Raw genomic sequence first — 21,368 nt, 5'->3', positions numbered from 1 at the left:
ATTCCAACATATTCATAACTGTGCATCGCATATTTGCTGCACAGCCTTTGTTGCTTACAGACATTTGGGATTACCGAGCAGGTAATATCACACATCATCATTTGGTATTATTACTAAACACAAATTTTCCTGTGGACTGTGACAGGCATTGACAGGACTTAAGGACCTTATTCTGATTGAGTCGCAAGGCTGCGAATTTCCAAATTGGGAGTCCATCAGACGCCACCCCCTCTCGCATGCAGGTCCCCCCCGCATGACTGCGAATGGATGATTTACATAATAATTCATTCGCAGGTTGAGAGAAACTGCTCCAGCACTCGCAGTTCAGAGACACCTATATAGTGACTCTAAACTGCGAGCCCCAGTACGAAGACAGGGTGTGCAAGCTGACATCCGGTCATGTCAGCTGCCCACCACCTGCATGTCCGTCACTGCCTCATTAGCCTTAGAACGCCCATGAAACGCTGGGCGTTCCCATATGCTAATCGGGCTTCTCGGCACCCCCTGCACTTCTCAGCCCCCTGCTCGATGTGTAGGGTGTGTGCACCCAATGAACTGAATGTTCGCCATGGGCGCAGAAGCAAAACATCGTCCCTCCATTTGAATGCACGGAGGACCGAACGGATCTGAATAAGGTCCTAAGTGTGGGTTGTGTCCAAATTGAAGTGTGCCGTGCGCAGTGGTAGTGAAGGCACCTGACCAGAAGCATTGCAAATAAAGAGCTATGAGAGGGTACGCACTACACTAATTGGGGCGCTGGTCTAGACATGGACACCAAACTGTTATTTTTTTGTTTTTTTTTGTTTAAATCATGGTGATTTTTTGTCAATGACACGGCCTATCCTATGACCCACACCCATCAGTCACTGTGGAGCAAGCATCTGGGCAGCATGAATGGTGTAATTGGTTAGCATTGCTGCCTCACAGGTCATGGGTTCAATTCCCATTTTGACCCCAACTGTGCAGAGTTTGTATATTCTCCCTGTGAGTGTGTGGGTTTCCCCCGGGTGCTCATTTCCTTCCACAATCCAAAAATATACCGGTAGTATAATTGGCTCCCCAAAAAATTAATTTGATGTGAATGATCAAATATTCTTATGAAAGTGCTGTGGAATATGTGTGCGCTATATAAGAAACTTAATAAATAATGTTGTGGGGATGCAGTCAATTTACCAGCAGTCAAAGTACCATCAACCATTAGCAGTTAAAATACGGACACGGTTCATAGGTGCCGATTTATCGTTTTGCTGGTGGGTGTTTAAGCCAAAACTATAGGTAAGTGGCTTCATGGGGAAGGGGCGTGGCCATAAAATAATACCAATTTATATAACGCAGCACAGTTGTCTCCAATATTCAAATTACGGCAGCAGAGTCCCCCTTTTTACACATTGCAGAAGCAGAGTCCCCTTTTTACACATTACAGCACAGATGCACATCAGACACATGTGACCTCCTGGTGCCCATGATTATAGGATGATTTAATTTTTCTGCAGCAAACTCCTTTGTTATTAGGCATTAACTACAATGTAATTGGAGAATAGTGCATCCAAATGCGCTTCCTATGTTAAAGCAGCTCTATTAATGAAGTCTAAAAAAAATTAATAAATCTGCTTGAACATACCGACAGACTAACCAGTGCCAGCGGGGTGCCTGTGGCTGTGAACTCCCCCAGGTTGCAGCCCCCAATAGTCCTGCGGCCAGTCCATCCCTGAGCCACCACTACTTTGGAGCTGAGCATATGCAAGTACAGGTGAGGTGAGTCATATGACACACACACCTCAGGCTCAGCCTCTGCTCATATTTAACGACTGACAGGTCACAGGAGTGGTGGACTCACTTTGATGCTGTTGGGGGTCCGGTAAGCTGCCTGCTGCCTTCTCCTGGCACTGGTCTGCAGGTGGCCGGGCACGCTGTCTTCGTGCGCGGAGAGGGAGCCGGGAGGTTGGAGATGGCGTCAGTGAGCGTGTGACACATGACGCGCGTCGCGTAAGAGAGAGAGTGCGCGTCACGTGGACTGCACAGGCAGGGCCAGGCGGAACAAAAGTAGAGTGGCTGTGGCAGGTTAGGTGGTGCTGGTTTGATTTGTTTTAGATTCAGCACTGCAGCCTGCTGTGGCAGTGCACAGCACTAGTACTACCTGCAGCGGCCCAGCAGCGGCAAGCGGGACTCGGGGGGCGGCCAGTAATTTATGTGGGTGCACAAGCCCTTGAGCAGCCACAGTATCGGCACCTATGACACGGTTAACATTCCAAAGCAATACTAATCTGCATAATGACTGAGAATTTTGAATATGTTGGTATTTTGACTGTCAATGCTTGTCGGTATTTTGAATGTCAGGAAAATCGTACTGAACATCTGTTGTGTCATCCTGTTTTTAAGAAAAAAAAAATATTTTTAAGTTGACTACACTTCACACAAGCGAGACCTTTTCATGTGTAGAAAACATACAAAACCAAGATTTTATTAGAAAATTTAGCTTTCTATAAAGCACTTGCTCAAAATATGTCAAGTGAACAATTTATGAATAAGAGAATAATCAAAATTAACCGTTGTAGAGATTTATTCTACTTACAAAAAATTTACACTTTACAACTTCAATGTACATTGATTTTTTTTGCCATAAAAATGCAAATTTCTAGAAATACTAAACAAGCACTTTCATTCTTGCAGGTAGATCTTGATCTCAGAAATATACCTTGGCATAATAACCACGGTAACCCCGACACTCATGAACTAGACAACCTAGAAATAGCTCTATGACAGATAACACAACATATGCATACAGTGTTTCTTTTTGCAAAGACTTACCTAAAGGGTAGATACATTTTAACGTGTACATTTTAGTATCATTCAAGAACACCCAGTTTCAGAATCAACAATGACATTTAAGTGGAGTTTGGGTGAAACAAACGATTCAAATTCAAGTCAATTAATGCACAAGCAAGTCCAACATCTTCTTTCCATATTACCATTAGTTGGTTGCACATGTTGGCCATTAATTTTAAGAAAAAAATAAAATCTGTTTTATAAGCAGCCAATAAAAAATAAAATATAAATGTCTGAACTGCATGACTTGAGTTTTGTCTTTGCAGTTTACAGGTGAACTAGATTTGCTTGAGAGTTCTTTGGCTAGTGGCATCAATAGTAAAATTTTATAGAGCATCTCTGGTTCAGTTTCTAGATTACATCATATTTTTTTTAACCATTTTATACAGAATATTCAATTGTATAACAGCAACCCACAGTAACACCGTTAATGCTATACCATTACTTAATATAATACAATCTACAGTTACACTAATATTTACAGTGCATGGTTCTAATTCTTGAAGCTGAAAACCTCTTAAAAATTACACAGTTAATGGATAACAGAACTAGAAATCCTCTTTAAAAAGCAATAAGCTCTCTGTAAGTACCAGATTAATTACAAATGGATACAGGATGGGCGTGAAGTGTGAGCATGTCAAACTTTTTTCTGTGTGTGTAAAGAGACACCAACATGATGCTATTCTGCCAGTATTTGTAAACACATTTGAAAGGAAAATGTGCCCTTTTAAAGGGAGTTATATAAAATAAAATTAGAATATTTATATACATATTACAGTTCATCATACATGTTTCAAATCACTTGAAAAGTTCATCACGTATGACTCAAATTAGTAGGCTCTGTTGACGTGCTCTTGGAAGTGTCTTTTGAACGTTCAGATTTAGAGTCTTTGTTGCTCTCTCGGCTTTTGCTGCGAACCATGCGATCTTTTCCTCGTTCTCTATCCCTTTCCCGGTCTCTTGTTCTATCACGGTCTCTGTCTCTCTCACGACCTTTGTCTCTATCCCTTTCCCTCTCCCTGCTTCTAGATCGGTCTCTGTCTCTATCCCGGTCTCTGCTCCTGGATCTATCTCTACGTTTATATGAATCTCTGTCACGGTCTCGTGCCCTCTCTCTATCGCGGTCTCTTTCTCGCTCCCGATCCCTTTCTCGGTCTCTATCTTTATCCCTATCTCTCTCCCTAGCCCTGTCCCTGTCGCTTTCTCTATTTCTATCCCTATCTCTATTTCTATCCAATTCTCGCTTTTCTATATCCTTATCCCCATCTCGATCTCGGTTTTTCTCCCAGTCTCTATTTGGATCTCTTGTTCTTGGCCGATCATAATCTCTATTTCGCTCTCTATTCCAGTTCCTGCCCCTCTCTCTATCCCACTGTGTATCATGCTCTCTCTCCCTACGTCGGTCTTCAAATCCTGGATTTGGTGTATGCTCAGATGCTTCTGGTTCACTGCGACCCTCATAGTTTTTAGCTCTACCGTGAAAGCCTTGACCTCTATGGTCTTTACCTTGTCTGTAGTTGCTAGACTCCCAATTTTGTTCTGTATCTGGTCTATGGTCTGTATAATTTTGAAGTGAATCTGCTGGACTAAGTTTGTTCCAACTTTCACCCCTCTGTGGTGGAGGAATAGTTGGGAGTTCAAGCAACGGACGAGGCTGAGATCTCACAACTTGTTGAGAATCATCAGAAAACCTAGAAGGCCCACGCTGGCCACCATAATGTACAGGACTAGGACCTCGCTGATTGGAAAATAAGGGTGGAGAGTTTTTATTTGGATCCTCAAGTTGAGGTGGTGGGGGGCCCCTTGGTGCACCATAATGACCTGGAGCGGAGCCACGTAAACCATCAAATTCATTTGGATACTGCCCTCTAGGCCCACTAAAATGTGTAGGTGCAGGTCCTCGAAGTCCACTATATGGTGGCTGAATTGTAGTACCTATAGGAGTTTTAAACTGTGATGGTGGGGGTCTGTGAGCGCCATCAAAACTAAATGGTTGTCCTCGATGTATAAATGGAGGTGGTATATGGCTCCTTGGACCTTCAAACCTAAGTAAGCCATCACTTGGGCCACCAAAATGAGGATCCTGAAATTCTAAATGTGGACTATTTTGTCTGTCAAATCTAGGAGGTGACTGTCCTTTTAAAGTGAAAGGAGGATGAAGAAGTCCTCTATCTCCAAATGAATGAGGGGGTGGAATACCTAAATGTGCAGGAAAAAATCCAGGCCCTTTTTGCTCCACAGTTTCAGGCTGCATGTCTCTGTATGCATCCAAGTTATCTGGACTATTTTCTTCAGGATAAGGGGATGGCCTCAGTCCTGGATGATTAGGCATAGACCGTGGTCGTTGCTCACCAAATATGGGTGGAATGTCATTTTGTGGTGGCCCTAATATAGAACTAATAGGAAAAGGTGGTCCATGTCTATTATCTTCCTGTGAAAGTACTGGAATTGTATGATCTATGAAGGGAGTTGCTTGATTATTAACTTGGTCTTTGTTAAGTGCAAACATCACTTCTTTTTCAGGTTGAAAATGATCAGAATGATTTTCTGGAGGTGAAGCCATCAGACCAGAAAGATTAGCTTTTGTGTTTTGAGGGTCAAAGTTTTGAATGTCAGAAGCCCAAGATGGTTCTTGTGAAGGAAAATAATTTTTCTCAATCCCAGTGAGTGCAGCAGTTTGAAGTAACTGAACATTAGAGACTGGTGTTGGCAAAAGTACTTTGCGTGTTGGGTTTGGTGTACTCAAAGTTGTTTCAGTTGTAACCGCATCATTGGTGTTATGCCATATATCTTCATGCTTTTCCAGTGTGCTTTCATTTGGCTTTTGAGTAATTTGTTTGGCAATTTCCACACCAACTACAGGCTTAATCTCATCCGGTATGCTGTCGAATTGCTTGACTACTGGATTAGACTCCATAGTTGCATCTGACAAGGTCTGTTTTTCATTTTGTAACTGCATAAGATCATCTTCAAACTCTGACTGCATTAGTTTTGCTGCTGCATGTCGAGGATCTCTTGATTGCCTTGGATCACGGCTTTGAGTTAGGAATGGCTCTAAATTTGCACTGGTGATAGCATTTGTATTACTTGGCTCTCTTTGAAACAAATCACTCTGTGTCAGAGAAGATTTGGGGGGAGGTGACATCAAAGCATCAGACACAGAGAAATGTGCCATAGAGACACCTACAGCTGCTCTTTGTTGCCTGAGGGCTTCTTCTTGTTCCTCAAGTTGTCTCTTTTGCTCTTCTATTTGTTTGTTTAGGTCATCTAACATTTTTTGTTGTTCAAGGAGGGATGGAGAACCAGAAATTCTAGTCATCGGGTCTGCAGCTGCTTCTGCAGGTTTTATTTTACTTGCAGAAGAGATCTTATTGGGCAATTCTTCAACTGGAACTTTTGCTTCTTCTAAAATGGTTTCATCCTCTGGATCGTAAGCCTCTTCTTCATCTAAACTTTCACATGGTTGTTCTGGTTCATATGGCCTTTCATTGTTGTCAACAACTACTGTAGTATCAAAAACTTTTTCTGGATCATATTCTTCTTCTGGGTCATATGGTCTGTCATCCTCCTCCTCAATAGCTTTATCCTTAGACATCTGTCCAAACTGCTGCACAATAGGGTCCACAAACCCTCTCTCTACTATAGTCTCTACAGTGGTATTGCTAGCAACAGCTGCAGAGCTTAAAGTTTCATTTTTACTATCAGCTGTTTTCCCAAAGAGCGTCTTCAGAATGTGGTCCAGTGGGGTCGCACTCTTTGCTGATGATCCCAAACGCTCAGCTGGTGGTGAAGAACTAGTTGGCAGGCTGGATGCAGAGAAAACGGATGGCAATTTAAGAGCAGAAGGGGTTACTTTTAGAACTGGTTCTACAATTGGCGGGGGTGATCCTGGTGGTGTGGTACTTTTAATTGGCTCACTTGCATATAATGGATGTTTTTGAGGCTTCTTCTCTACTTGACTGGTGACAGGCGTCTTTGTAAAATTTACGATGTCCATCTCTTCCTGACTTGGAGCTTTCAATCGCTTCTCTTCATTTTTTTCTAGCTCACTAGTAGCTGGACGTTTATTTCTCTGACAAATTACCAATCCCAGGATCAAGTTTGGACGTGTGGATTCAAGACCTAGAGTTAAAGACAAAAGGATTACATAACATAAAGGATAACATAATAAATTAAGTCATTGATCGCACGAAAATAAATTTTGAGCTTAAAAGAGAACGTCATTGAACATGTGAAAAAGAACGAGTAGTTGGCATGCATTCTGTCCTATACATAGTTTCAGCATTGCCTTGTGCCAAATTCCCTAATATATATTCCCTAATACAGAGTATAGTGCAGTGTTTTCCAAACTTTTTCCTCCTGATATCCATAAGACAAGGTTTTATTGATACGGATGGTTTAGCACTGATGGTTAAATGAAATTAACTGATACACTAAAGCAGTGGTTCTCAACCTCAGTCCTCAAGACCCCCACACTGCTCATGTGTTCTAGGTGCACAGGTGCACTCATTACTCACTGACACATTTTAAAAGATCCACAGGTCGCGCTAATTATTTCAGTTGTGATCCTGTGTGGAGACATGGAAAACGTGCACTATGTGGGTGTCCTGAGGACCTAGGTTGGGAACCACTGCACTAAAGTCACCTGATAGCATAGCTATCTTTGAAATCTGGACTGTCCTTGTGATTGGAGCAGAGTTTAGAAAAGCTTTATTATAGTAAATAAATGTAGGGCAATCTCTTAAATCCTTCTTTTACATTCAGGTTGCAATGTTTCTCTTCTCTGTTCCAAGATTTGGGAGGAAGGAAATGTAAATTATTTCAAATGCTCTGTTCAACTATTTTACACCTACAAATGTGCCCACATACATCTAGTCTCCTTGCACACTGTCTTTCTGAGCATCTTTTTCCATTAAAATGTGTCATTCGCAACAATGCAAATACTAAGCACAAGCAGTTTATGCGGATTAAAATTATCAGCAGAGTTTGTATGTGCCTCTTATTCACATAGCGATGCAAGTAAGATGCATTTTTGGTGAAAAAAGACATCCGATGCCAAGTTGCATAATACTTGGCAGCTCATCCATACCAGGCATCTCCTGCTGCAGGGCATATTGAGGCAAAATGTAAGAGGACACTTGCCATTAAGGTTATAAATGAATTAACAAATGCAGTCAGAAAAAACTTATTTGGATTCCATTGTTGATTATTACTTGGAATATATATATATATATATATATATATATACACACACACACACACACACACACATGTACACACACATATATATATACATATATGTGTGACAGCCAGAGTTTGCAAATTGCAAAAGAATGCAGCTACAGACGGAGCGCCTGTAGTCTTTGCAGGGGCTGGCGGTGGGTTCGCCAGCCTTCGGATGGAGATGCGCGTGTGTCCCCTTACAACTGAGCTCCCCTGTCGCATTCCCCCCACCTCCCTGCTCCCCCCTCCTAACCCTGCCCTTCTCCCTGAAGCGGAGATGGGCAGGGTTCCCATCCCTCGCTGACGGGAAACTGGGATGCACAGATGTAGCATCCGCTCCCCAGCGAGGGTGGTCTGGCGAGCCCTGGCGCTGGATGAGCGGCGTTACATCTATAAGTGCACCAATAAACCCTAACCACTATATAAAAAAAATTAGTTTTTTTTATATTTCCCTCAATCATAAAAAGTTGTACTAGTCTATTGATCAGTAATGGAGTGTACATATGGTGAGAACCTTGGCTATTCGACTAATCGGGTGTACACATGGTTTAATTTACCCTTTGATTTTGACTGCATAGTCAACAAAATTTTAGCAAAATTGCAATTTTTGCCTCCTCATGTTCTATTTACATTCAATTCATACTATCTACATTCAATTTGCACTATATAGTCATTGCTGCACTTCTATTTGGCTTTTTGCTTTCAGTTAAATGGGAGCATGCATCGGATCAAAATCTTAAAAACCATGTTTGATCTCCATTCGATGTCTACAGATTCAATTTGGACTACGCAGTGGTCGAAGGGTAAATTGCATCATGTGTACACACCATTAGAGTGTTGCCTACTGAAATTTGTGTAACCTATAAATATTGCCGTTCTAAGCAGGCCCCATGTTGAGGATATCAAAGTCCTGAAACAGCAACTGTCTGTGTTTCACTAACATCCAACCACATGTGAATGAGATTTTTCCAAATCACAAGCAGCAACGTTAATACTCAAAGTATCATGTAACCACGAAACTTGCTGGAAGAGATCATGAACCAGGTTGTAAAGCATGAAATAAAAGGTGCTTTGGATTTTAATCAGCATTCACCATAAACCTTGACTTTTAAATCAGAAACCTCTGATCTTATGGTCTGCACACATTTGGTCCAGCAAAACATATTAAGGTTCACAGAATGATTGTACTATAAAAATGGTAGGTGGGTGGGTGTGTGTGTGTGTGTGATCACACTTTTCTCAGACACATTCGAGCTGCATTCACCATACCGCAGAATTCCTCATTCAAATTCGTATTGTACCCTATTAAGGAATACATGTGTTTAAAACTTCTTATGGCTATCGCTTTTGTATTGCGGAGTGTTCCATTAAAGAGTAGATAATTGTAGCAACTAGGTGTATATAAATATACCAATCCCTGCTTAGCCTTGTGAGATTTTCAGGTAGTTGCAGTAATACTTTCACTAATTATATAATCATGTTGAAGATTGTTCCAGTTATTCAACATCGTGTTCCAATGTAGCTCGAACTGGAATCCTAAGTTCTTTTCAAATCGAGTTAATAGTCTCCATTCCAACTTGAAAACGGAGGCAACTGTACCAAATAATTAACAGGAGCATGCTAGGATCCAATATGGTTTTCATAAAATCTGTAGCTTATGTGAATGGAAGCTGACATTGGTTTCTCATTCATTGAAAATGTTAGACCTATACAGTTTAATTGAAAACTTTTATGTACAGAAAACATATCTGGGTGATATAGGAAAGAGCTGACTATAGATAAGGAGTCTTGTTTTTAATGTTTTCTCTGTGTAACGGTGCATACACACTGGGCATTTTTACCCAGTGTGTTTGCACACCGATGAAAGGGAAAATCGCTGGGCTGAAATATCGCTCAGTGCATACACACTGAGTGATTTTTGCCTGTCTAAGCAATTTTCCAAGGAGTGGGTGACTTTCCATAGCAGGCAATGCCAGTAGATGAGCGGCGGTGGCCAACGATTATGCAGGAGTGCACATCAGCATTCACCGGTGGCCCGTACACACTGGGCAGCTTATGAGCTGAAAGCAGCTCAAACTGCAAAACTCAGCTGCTTTCAGCTCAAAATCGCCCAGGGTGTATGGACTGACTGATTTTTATTTTTCAAGTTGCTGGGATGTTCTTTATAGTACAGGTCATAATGAATGCCTAATCATTATGCAAATGTCACTAAAACTCATGTGTAGGCAAGTCAATAAAATATCAATTGTAAGGTAAACAGACAATGACCACTTTTTTTTTTTAATTCTTTATTATTCTCAAAGAAATGTGACAGTAGTAAAACAGTCAAATTTTCTTCTCCAAGGCAGAAATTGAAGTACTTACCATTTTCTCTAAAATAAAACTGCAATTGCTCACTTTTAAGTACAATCTGCTTACCTGGTCCCTCAAAGGGCAACAGTTTAGGTGGAATTGGGTCCTTTGCGCTCAGTGGGATAAGATAAAGGTCCTTGATGTGCCTGTTGTTATTGGCAACTACCCCAAAACGTCCACGGCTGCTGAAATATGAATAAAGGGAGATGTACGCCACTTCTTCCTCCTCAGTAGCAGGGTGAAACCGGATCAAGGACAACTCCTACAAACCAAAACACACAATAGTGGTAATCAAAATGCACACGAAAAATGAAGACATGACAGCACTTACTAATGGCCTGATTAAGAAATGTATTTATGGTGTACATATATCTCCTATAGTGGGGAAGCTACAGATGTGCAGGACCTGTGCTGTTCGCAAACAGAAAGAATCCTCACGACGCACAGGATACAGCTTTATTCACAGTCCACCGGCACCAACCCGGGACTGTAATCCCGGGTCCTGACCCTGCAATTAATCTGGGTTTATCTTCCCAGGATGGTGACCCTGGTTTAGTGTGAATGGGGCAACCAAGGAATTTGTTCTCTGGCTGCTTCAAAACGGTTTTAATTGACCAGGAAGGGCCACATGATGCCTGTTGATATCAGTGATAGGTGGAGAGGGAAAGATGCCATATGAGAGGAACACAGTGCACAGAAGTGTGCCAGAGGGTATAAAGTGAAGAGCCTTGTTTGCAAGATATATATGTTAAAGCAAAGACTTTCACAATTTGTTTTATTATTATTAGAACAAAAAAAAAAAATGTATTCTTTGAATAAAAAGTGTTTGAAAAAGGAAAAATTAGGATGGTATTTTTATTGGAATATGATACACCCAGTCCATTTAGGGCTGTCCCCACATTTGCATGACCTCATTATTGTGTTCCTGCAAACCGTCCCTGAAAAACTGGAAAAACCCTGTTATGTCTGAAAGGGGCCAACCCAGGAATTTACTGGGTTTGTGAAGCAGTATGAAAGGGGTCTTGATCAAATCCTGGGTCGTATGTCTCAAAGGGGTGGTAACTCCGATGTTTTTTGATGCAATGTCTTCAGACACAGCAGCACATCGTACAAGCATGCAGGAGGTGTTTATGCTTTCACATTTTATTTGTACAGCAGCTGCGTTGTACAAAACTATGTCCATCACTGAATCAGGAACTGTACCTTTTTAATCTTCCAATTTACATATTGTGAATTAAAAACAGTGAAACAAAAAATCAAGAAGGAACACTCTATATGCAATTTACAAACCTACCTTTGATAAAGAGGATTTTAATTTGCCTACATAATCCCATACAGTCTTTGGGGAAATTCTTCCACCGATGTGTATTGTGTCCGGCAAGTCCTAAGTGAGATATATTTGAAATTAAGTACCTTCTATTTCAAGTTAGCTACAAGGGCATATATAAACAGTTGTTGGTAATTGGGACAGGTGAATAGTAATGAAAATAATTACATGATTCTCCAAATAGAGTGAGGGCAAAGAACAGAGGACTAAGGTTGGTCCAAAAAGGTATTGATGCTAACTACACATTGTTTTATGTTTATCTAGTTATCATTAGAAGGGAATATTTTCAAGGTAAGACAAACCTCATTTAGATACTCAATAGAGCCAGACACAGGAAAGGCCTTGGTGACAAACTTGGCTACATTTTGCATGTTTATAAATCCTTTCCAGATTGGATTCAGTCGAGATAGGAAAAGGGACGTATCTCCATCCTGTTGAGCTCTATCAGGCATGCTGCAAAAATGGAATCATATAAAAAGGTGTCACAAAACTATGTCCTCCCTGTATGTTGATATACAAGCGAAGAAGCAAACGTTCTGCTTCTTCAGATTAATAGTTAACGTTTTAGCAACATTCAAATCGAAAAGAACAAATGTGTAGGATTTTGATACTGCAGATTGTGGAAAACCGTGAACTAGTCATTTTAACAGCACTTCTGTATTTGTGAATAGAAGGCAATGCTAAAACAATAGTAAATTTGTTCTCGCTTGAGACTTCTATATCTAGGCTTTATATCCAACCAAGAAGATGGCAGGCATCAAACTACTATTCATTTTTAAAACAAAAAGCCATAAATACAGTATGTATCCAATGTGAAAAGAAACAGAAATACCTATTCATATCAAACAACAGACTATGCTATACCTTACGGATAGTGTAATTACTTATATTTTGGTGGCTGATGTGAAAAATTAATGCTTGATTTGCAACTAAACTTGCTTTTCACCGATTGATAAATCCATAATGCATTATCGCATTTATCAGTTTGCAAATGTACATAGCTTTACCACCGTACACATTGCTTGTTCTTTAGCTTTTAAACACTAGTAAGCAGACTAACCATTGTCATTTTGTGTAAAATGTATTTGTTAATGCGCAGCACTGCAAATATGTTGTCACTATAGGACTAAAGGATATCCAACTGATGTTTTTTTTAGTCCAATGGGCGAGGAACGCCTTTGTTATATAGCAGGCATGTCCAACCTGCGGCCCTCCAGATGTGCTAAAACTACACATCCCAGCATGCCTTGCCACAATTTGGCTATTAGGGAATGCTAGAATGATGGCAATGCATGCTGGGATGTGTAGTTTTAGCACATCTGGAGGGCCACAGGTTGGACATGCCTGTTATATAGTATGCTTCAGGTGGCATTTGACATTATTCCTTTCTTTCCATACCATCAGTCTGCTTTATAGGAGGTGCAATCTACCTAGTTCCTGAGGCAGCCAATCACAATTATTTTCTTTTCATGAGCATATGACGTTGTAGCTTATGGTTTTGTGGCAGCGCTACCTACATTCCCTCAAATACAAGATCAGACCCACACAATGGACTGCCTCACTGTGTTTAGGATACAGACCAACTATGCAACAGAAATGGACTATAAATATACCCTAAATTTACCTTTTATTCTTTACTTATATAAACTAATTAAAGGCAGTCTACTTGAGGTGTATAGCGACTGTGTGCATATATCTATCTCCTATCTATTTCTATATATCTATCTACACATGTGCGCACATTCCTATACGCTAAATATGGTGCATAGAACATAATCCAAATCCAGTTATTTAAAATAAAAAAAGAGTGAAGCACACAATTTAGTTCTGCAATGGGCAACATGCATTCCTAAGAATTCTAGGACTACGCACTTGACATTTGGTGAGGTTAAATATCTGATGTCTGTCGTTGGCTTCATCAAGATTGACTTTGGAGCAGTGAAGAGTGGAGGAGGCTGCGGCGGTGCTGGGACTTCCTCATTGTCTTGTGCTGTTCTAGGACTGCTGTCTGGGGCAGTGGGTGCTAACGCTAGAGGCCGGCTTACAGCTCTTCTGGGGTCTCTGCCAGACACAGTAACTGTAGTAACAGGGTTGGAGGGAGGAAGGGTAGGTCCCTGACCAGATAAGAGTGTCTCAGAGTGTATGGGGGAAGCATTGGGTAATGGTGTTTTCTCAGGGATAACTTCGATGACCGGTTCATTGCTTTCACTATTTGTTTTCGGTGTCTCTGAATCATCTTCTGGTGGAGGTGGCGGTTCATCCACTATATCTGGCTTTGTTTTAGTTTCTATTTTTTTTACGGGTGGAGTCACTGTTTTCTGGCGTTTTGTTGGTGGCTCATCATCAGCAGTCATCTGACCTGCAATATGATACACAGAAAATTTACCATCATTATTGCTAGACAAGTTTAAAATATGGATGTCTACAATCAACATGCCACCGACATCCCGTTAGTTTACATTCTGGGACAATACATGGTTTGGAAGGATTGCTCACCTGTACAGATCTTGCAATTGAGATCAAAGAGATGGGCACGGTGCTGAGTTGTTGTGTCCTTTAACATACTGCTGAATATATCTGGGAGGACAGAGCTGCTCTTTTTTGGTGGTGGAATTCGTGCAACTTCTTGCTGCTCCTAAAGCAGAGACAATCTGAGTTAAAGCTAAATGATATGCAGTAAAAACATAACAAATACTGTATCAAGGTTTAACAGTGAAAAAAATAGGTAGTTCATGGTTCAGCATGAAATGGGCATTGGAGTAGCATGCGCAGCCATAGCGACAATATGCAAATTGTAAAGGAAAGTGATTCCTCAACACAGCCAGTCAGCAGAGGAGATGGCATGGAAAGAAGTACAGATATCAAAGCTTTAAAATAACTTGATTTATGTATAAAAGATGTAAAATGTGCAGAGGAGAGTAAACACTTCATCATTTGAGCAAACTCACTGTGTCGGTGTCAGAATAGGGAGGGGATTCTTCCATATCTACAGCTGAATGTCTTGAAGGGGTTTTATTTTCCACCAGAGACTTGGATTTAAGAACTGTACTCTATAAAAAGAAAAAAAAAATATTCCATTTAACAATACATAAATTACCAATCATATACATATAATAAGCACATCTTTGAAATAAAACGTCTGCTTAATATATAAAAGAAATGATGGAAAGGAACTTTAAGAGGGGTATTCAATGTCGGGCACTATTGCGCCTATACAATGCTGTTGTTCCCGACAGCATTGAAGGCGAATCCCGACTAAACAGATCCGACTTTAAAACCAGTCTTATCTGTTTTGCAGGAAACGGAGGTGGATTGTCGAATTCACAGCGGTTTTTCGACAGGCGGAACACTGAACTGAACACTGAATTCCGCCTGTGGACAAACTGGACATTCTGACTGTCGGAATCCAAGATTGAATACCCCCCTAAGTTAGAATGGACACAGTAGGCCTAATATTAATAATATACAAATACTTAAAAACAAAGCTGATCATTTAACACACAAAATGGCTGGTTTAATAGAGAATGCGAAAGATGCTCAGTAGACCCCACTACTTTCTGCACCCCAGAACTTAACATCTAATATCATAACTTTAGGTTTGTTTGATTTCAGTTTCAAAGTGTTGGGTTTAAGGTAATAACAACAAAAATTGTTGTTTTGCTCCCCAAAAACTTAAGTCATTGCTTTTTGTAAGGTCAAGCTCTTAATATAACCGATTTCTCACTAATTGTGCAGAGTTTGCATATTCTCCCCGATCTTGCGTGGGTTTCCTCCAGGTACTCTGGTTTCTGGTAGGCTAATTGGCTCCCAAAAAATTAACCCTAGAATGTCTGCGTGTACATGTATTAGCGAATATAGATTGTAAGCTCCACTGGGGCAGGGACTGATGTGAATGTTCCAATATACTCTGTAAAGTGCTGCAGAATATGTATGAACTATATGAGAAACTGTTAATAAATAAATAAAACATAACCCAACGTACCGGTTTTGATACAGTTTCTCTCCAGGAAGAAATCTTTTTTGACATAAGGTCTTCAGGTTTCAGACGCACTAGTTTTGCCAGGGAGATTTCTTCACGCAGAACTCTATGGAAAAGTCCCTGAAGGAGGAAAAAAAAAAAGCATTGTCAATATACCGTATATACTCGAGTATAAGTCGACCCAAATATAAGCAGAGGCACCTAATTTTACAACTAAAAAACTGGGAAAACGTATGGACTCAAGTGGACCCTCACTCAAGTATAAGCCGAGGGGGGATTTTTCAGCATAAAAAATGTTCTGAAAAAGTAGGCCTATACTCGAGTATATATATATATATATATATATATATATATATATATATATATATATATATATATATATATATATATATATATATATATATATATATATATATACACACACACAATGCAATAATTCATTGATCAGGAAATTTTATGTTTCTAGAAGTCCCTCCCTTTAGAAAGACATTTTTAATTACTTCACATAATGCAAGTAAACAAATTAGACATTCTGAAAAAAAAAATCTTAGTCAATAACAAAAAATTAAAAATTTTAAGCACATGCAAGCAAAATATACATTTAAAATTTGAATTACCTGATTTTTAGGATCCTTCAGGTTAAACATGAGGTTTCGATACTTGCTCTTGTACTGGCTATCTGTGTCTTTAAAAAGACTGAATATTTCTTTTTCAATGTTTACAGCAATCCTACCAACCTCACTCTCAGCCATCTCTAGATCATCACTATCCTTCACCCTGAGGGATAAAAAAGGTAATATTTTATTCCTTCTGTGAAAGGTATATACAAGTGTTAGAAGCTGCCACCATTCTTGAAGGCAACATGAAACCCCTACCAGCAAGTATTTACAATCCCACATAAAACATTTTAGTAATCAGTCTAACCACTGTATATTCCCATTACAAATGTGATGGTTACAGATTTAAATTTTATACTAAAAAAATCCCTTTCCAGCAAGTCACTTTCACCTTGCTTGATTATGCATATTACAAACTAGTACTGCAGCTTAAAAAAATAAATAAATAAAGCGTGCCCTATACAGTTGTTGGTTCCAAAAAACTATAACAATAAAAAAGGAAAGCACGCTATTTATGTAGATAAATAGGGGAGTATAGCCAGGACATCCTTTAACTTTGAGAACGAGATCCAGTATCCTCGGTACTCCGTAAATGATTCTGTAAGCTCTATTACAGAACTAGTTCTTTATGGTAGTTTTAAAATATGAGATGAATACACTGCAAAATGCTTTGTACTGCAGCCATATCGATTTGATGACAGACAATGGGTAAACCTAAGTTCTCACCTTTTGAAGAGTATTTCCTTCAGAGACCGTCGAATATTCTGTCGCATTTGAAAATTAGGGCCTGGCTGTACAGAAATGGATACAGGCTTTGGTGGTGTAATGGATACCGATGTGGAAGCATTGTGAGAAGGAGAAGCTGCATTTGGGGACCTGTGCGATGAATTGGAGGGGGTTCCCTTCTTCATACCAGATTCAGAAGAGTTAGAGTTTGGAGTCTTTTTTGGAATGGGAGGAAGGTTACGAATAGCAATAGTGGCAGGGTGGGGTTTGATAGGTACAATGTTTTTGTTTTTAGCAGCATGTGACTTTGATGGCTGCTTAGTGGATGCGGAAAGAGGTGAAGTCTTCTTTAGCATTGGTATCCGTGGTAGAGCAGACACTGGTTTCATTGCCAAGGACATCGGAGAAGGGGCTGACTTTTTTATAGGAGGTGCAGGTGCCTCCGGTTTCTTTTCAGGTTCTTCGGTTTTCTCAGCTGCAAAAAAAAGTACAAAGAGAAAATATTTAAAACTACAAATACACAGATGGTGTATAATGCTTGCATGTGCAGAAATGGTCTGTTTTCATTGACCAAGTAAGCTAGGGTTAGATGTATAGGATTGACTTAATGTAACAATAACATACTTGATAGAAGATTGAGGCAAATACAACAAACACTTAAATCACTGGTTCCTTATATGATCAGCTCTTTAAAATGGAAAAAAAAATACATCTAGCATCATGGCTTATCCTTGTATGAAAGTTCTACAACTAAATATATTAATTTAAAAATTAAGCAATGTAACACCAGCAGAAGCCAATGTTTTAAGTTGTCTGGTCCTCTATAGATCAGGTTTTTGGGTTGAACCATATTCAGCATAATACAGCCAATGATATCACTGAGCAAACTACAAAAGGTCTGCTTCCATGTGGGAGGGGGACTACTGCCTATAAAGAAAAATAAATAAAAAAGCAGGTGGAATTAAGAGCAACACGGTTTGTTGCCTGTAGTTAAATGTACCAAGAAGTGAGGTAGAGGTAGAAGAGAAACTGGAATCCTACATTTTTTATAACCATGAAACAAAATAAAACCACCATAGTACTGCGAGCACACAAAAATAGAATATTGCAAAGATGTTCTCAATTGCATTAAAAATGTGCGTAGCTGTAGCAGCCTGGAGATGTAGTGTGATGTCCAACAGCAGGTTATGGCATAGATCTTACACAATGTCTAGGTAGACAGTCTGTCAGTGACCTACTCATTGTCGGCCCAATCAATTTGCAATTTAATTCTCACAGCAAGCGATTTAGCTAAGGTACCTTGGCATATGTGCAGTGCGACCGCAACTCATGCTGTTGGCCAATCATTGCTTAATTATTGGTATTGCATACATCTCAGAATCACGCCAAAAGTTATGTATTTCTCTTGGAATTTCAGACATTGATAAAAAAAAAAAAAAAAAAAATTGATAGACCACTTAAGAGAGAGACACCAACTTGACATTTTTACATTGCCATTTCATGGTCAATCATTAAAAAGTGAATGTTTAAAATATTTTGGTGGTATGAATATTCCTCCCTTAAGTTTCCAGACAATCAAATTAAAATATGCTTATAATACAATATCTTGGTGTACAGCAGAAATTCCCAAACACTGTCGGTCGGGAGTCAGACGTTCATTTATCGACATCGGAATCCAGACAGGGGGTGACGAGTGCATCGGAGCCCATTGCGCTTGCCACTCTGTGGGATCGGTGGCACGCGACAGGTTCTATTGTCCCTCTTTGGGGGTCGTGGACCCCCACGAGGGAAAATAGCACGTGTCAGTCGGGATCCCGACTGTCAGGCGTTTAGCAGTTGGGATTCAGATGCCAGAGAAACGACTGTCAGAATCCTGACTGTTGGAGCATCATCCTGCACCCCTCAAGGCACCTGTATGGTTCAGGTTTAAAAGAGAACAAATCTCGTACACAGGTGACATAACTAGTACCTCAATGAACTTGAATTAACCATCTGTTCTCAATAACGGATATCCATAAAACCTGGACTGTTAGGCTACCTTGAGAACCAAGTTTGGGAATAACAGGTTTATAGCCTAGTAGTGGGGATACGGAAAAATCACTTTTAGAAGCCTAAAATATAAAACAGTGACTTAACTGTCACTTTTTTTACTTTTAATATATACACCTATTCTCATTCAAAGATTTACGATATTAAACTCTGCCCTGCAATCTATAAAAGCAAGTTATTGCGCACTAATAGTTCAATTTCATAAAGCTTCTAAAAATGTCAAGTAGTGATGTTTCCCACTGCAACTAGTGTGCAGTACATACGTACACAGCTGCTTCAATTAGGAATGCACTGGTGCTCACGCACCTGCAACTAGTCTAGGGCAGGTGTGATCTGTTCACATGTGCAAATAGATTACAGCATGGATGAGGGAGGACCCATCCGTACATCTTAAAAAAACAAAAAACTGAACCCTCCCCAATCTAAAGGTTAACTGAGCACTTTGATACTTGGGAGAGGTTTTCATAACACATTATGGTACGAACACACGTACATACTCCTCCCCCCCCGTCCTATTAAAATCGATGCCGCCGCTGCTCTAGCTGGCTCTACCCTAGAGGTCTGATTTTAGTTGTCTCCTTTGTTAAACACCTGGATGTATCTTACATATTACTATGGTCAAATTCAGCTTTCATTTTAATCTGGATGATTAATGTATTCATGCTTTATCAAAGAAAAATGTGTTAACAAATCCATAAACATTCTGTTTTCACTTGTTGAATATCAACAGGGTCAGTGTAGTTCTCAACAGTATCTTGGACAGGCTCAATCCAGGTCATGTCATTTCTATCCAGTGGGTGATACACTTCTGTAGAAGCTATAGCAATGCTAAAATTAGGAGTAGTCCACTTACGGATTTGAAAATAAGACTTTAATGAAAGTAGAATATAAAAATAGCAAAAGTCAAACCTCTAGAATTTGGCTTGGGCTTCTTGTCAATTTAGCACATGAACTTCTGCATTTCATGCACGTTATCCAGACATATTTAACTGGCAAAACTCATCTGCTGCAGAGGATGGCAAAGTGTTAAGATGGTATATTTTCCTTTGAGAGTCAGTTTTTAGTTTAGCAGCAAAATCATAAGCTGTTAAATCACTAAGTCAAATGTGGGCCCATCCCCACGTTTTGCTGAGGCACCAATCACCAAACATCGATAAAGAAGCTATTTGGAAATTTTAAAAACACAAACAGCATATTAAAATTTCCTGACTTATTACGGTTCATATTTTGGGTTGGAAGGAGTGAATAAAGTATTTCCAAGATGTTGGTTTTCCCAAATTCTCCGAACCAAGGCATCAGGAGAATGGGAAATTGCACCAATATTTTTAAAGAGATCAATTTGCGGACAAAAACCTCACAATATTTTTTTAAATATTGTAAGATGGACTTTAGTTTGGTATCCCTCAAAATGTTACTCAATAAAAGTAAACCAATAATGAATGCACACAATTGCCTTGCTAGTACTGGTTTACGATTTAACACGGTGGTGTAAACATTCAAGCGGTTCGGTTCCATATGTTAATGACTGCATCACGCAGTTGCTGCAGAGTTGACATCTATGCATTCATGCTGAAAAGTTGCGATCCGACCATGGTGAAGCCCAAAGGAGTACAAACAACAGTCATGATTATGGAATCGGCTGCATACAAAAGTGCGCTTCGACAGGTGAGTCATTATCCTACTGCAAGTAACCATTAGGAGATAGGTAGACTGTGTCCATAAAGGGGATGCACAATGCCAATTAAAATACTCAGGTGGTATTTAGACAACGTTCAATTGGTATTAGGGAGCCAAATGTGTTCTCTGAATTCATTCCACACACCATTACACCACCAGCCTGACTATCAAACATGAATATCTACACAAAATCCTGACCCTGCCATCTCTATGTTGCAGCAGAAATGGAGATTCCCAAGACAAGACAATTCTTCCTGACCGGCGTGGGGGAGCCTGTGCTCACTGTACCATTTTCTTAGCGGAGAGAAGATGATGTCCTGGGACAATATCTTCTGTAACCACATCAAGATTAGGTATGCAGCGTGTTCAGAGTAGACTTGTCTTTGTGGTATGGATATAACAAGTTTTTTTTGTTTTGTGCCCAATCCTCTATATAGTCTAGTCTTTTGTGATTAAAAATTTAAAGGAGGTGCTCCAACTAAGCACCAGCAATATTAACCATGCTTGCTTCCTTGACACTTAGTAAATCAGAGTGGCTGCATAAGTGACGGTTGTACATTTATGCTGTTAATCTACTGTTCGGCAGCATCAT

At 39.9% G+C, this 21,368-nt stretch overlaps 1 protein-coding gene across 2 annotated transcripts in view; it reads right to left on the bottom strand.

Moving 5' to 3' along the window:
* Positions 1–2,542: 2,542 nt before the first annotated feature.
* Positions 2,543–21,368, bottom strand: part of DIDO1 (death inducer-obliterator 1) — a 62,026-nt gene continuing 43,200 nt past the window's right edge. For both annotated transcript variants that reach the window (XM_083146783.1, XM_083146784.1), the window contains 10 exons: positions 17,051–17,525; positions 16,325–16,484; positions 15,711–15,827; positions 14,677–14,778; positions 14,225–14,363; positions 13,601–14,087; positions 12,031–12,181; positions 11,696–11,785; positions 10,468–10,663; positions 2,543–6,948 (listed from right to left, as the gene is read on the bottom strand). In XM_083146783.1, the coding sequence (XP_083002909.1) occupies positions 3,641–6,948; positions 10,468–10,663; positions 11,696–11,785; positions 12,031–12,181; positions 13,601–14,087; positions 14,225–14,363; positions 14,677–14,778; positions 15,711–15,827; positions 16,325–16,484; positions 17,051–17,525 (5,225 nt within the window). In that variant the 3' untranslated portion in view covers positions 2,543–3,640. The remainder of the gene's footprint in view (positions 6,949–10,467; positions 10,664–11,695; positions 11,786–12,030; positions 12,182–13,600; positions 14,088–14,224; positions 14,364–14,676; positions 14,779–15,710; positions 15,828–16,324; positions 16,485–17,050; positions 17,526–21,368) is intronic.

Source organism: Crinia signifera, chromosome 6 (genome assembly GCF_055691185.1).
Source record: "Crinia signifera chromosome 6, ASM5569118v1, whole genome shotgun sequence".
Lineage (NCBI taxonomy): Eukaryota > Metazoa > Chordata > Amphibia > Anura > Myobatrachidae > Crinia > Crinia signifera.
This window is presented reverse-complemented; position numbering and strand designations above follow the sequence as displayed.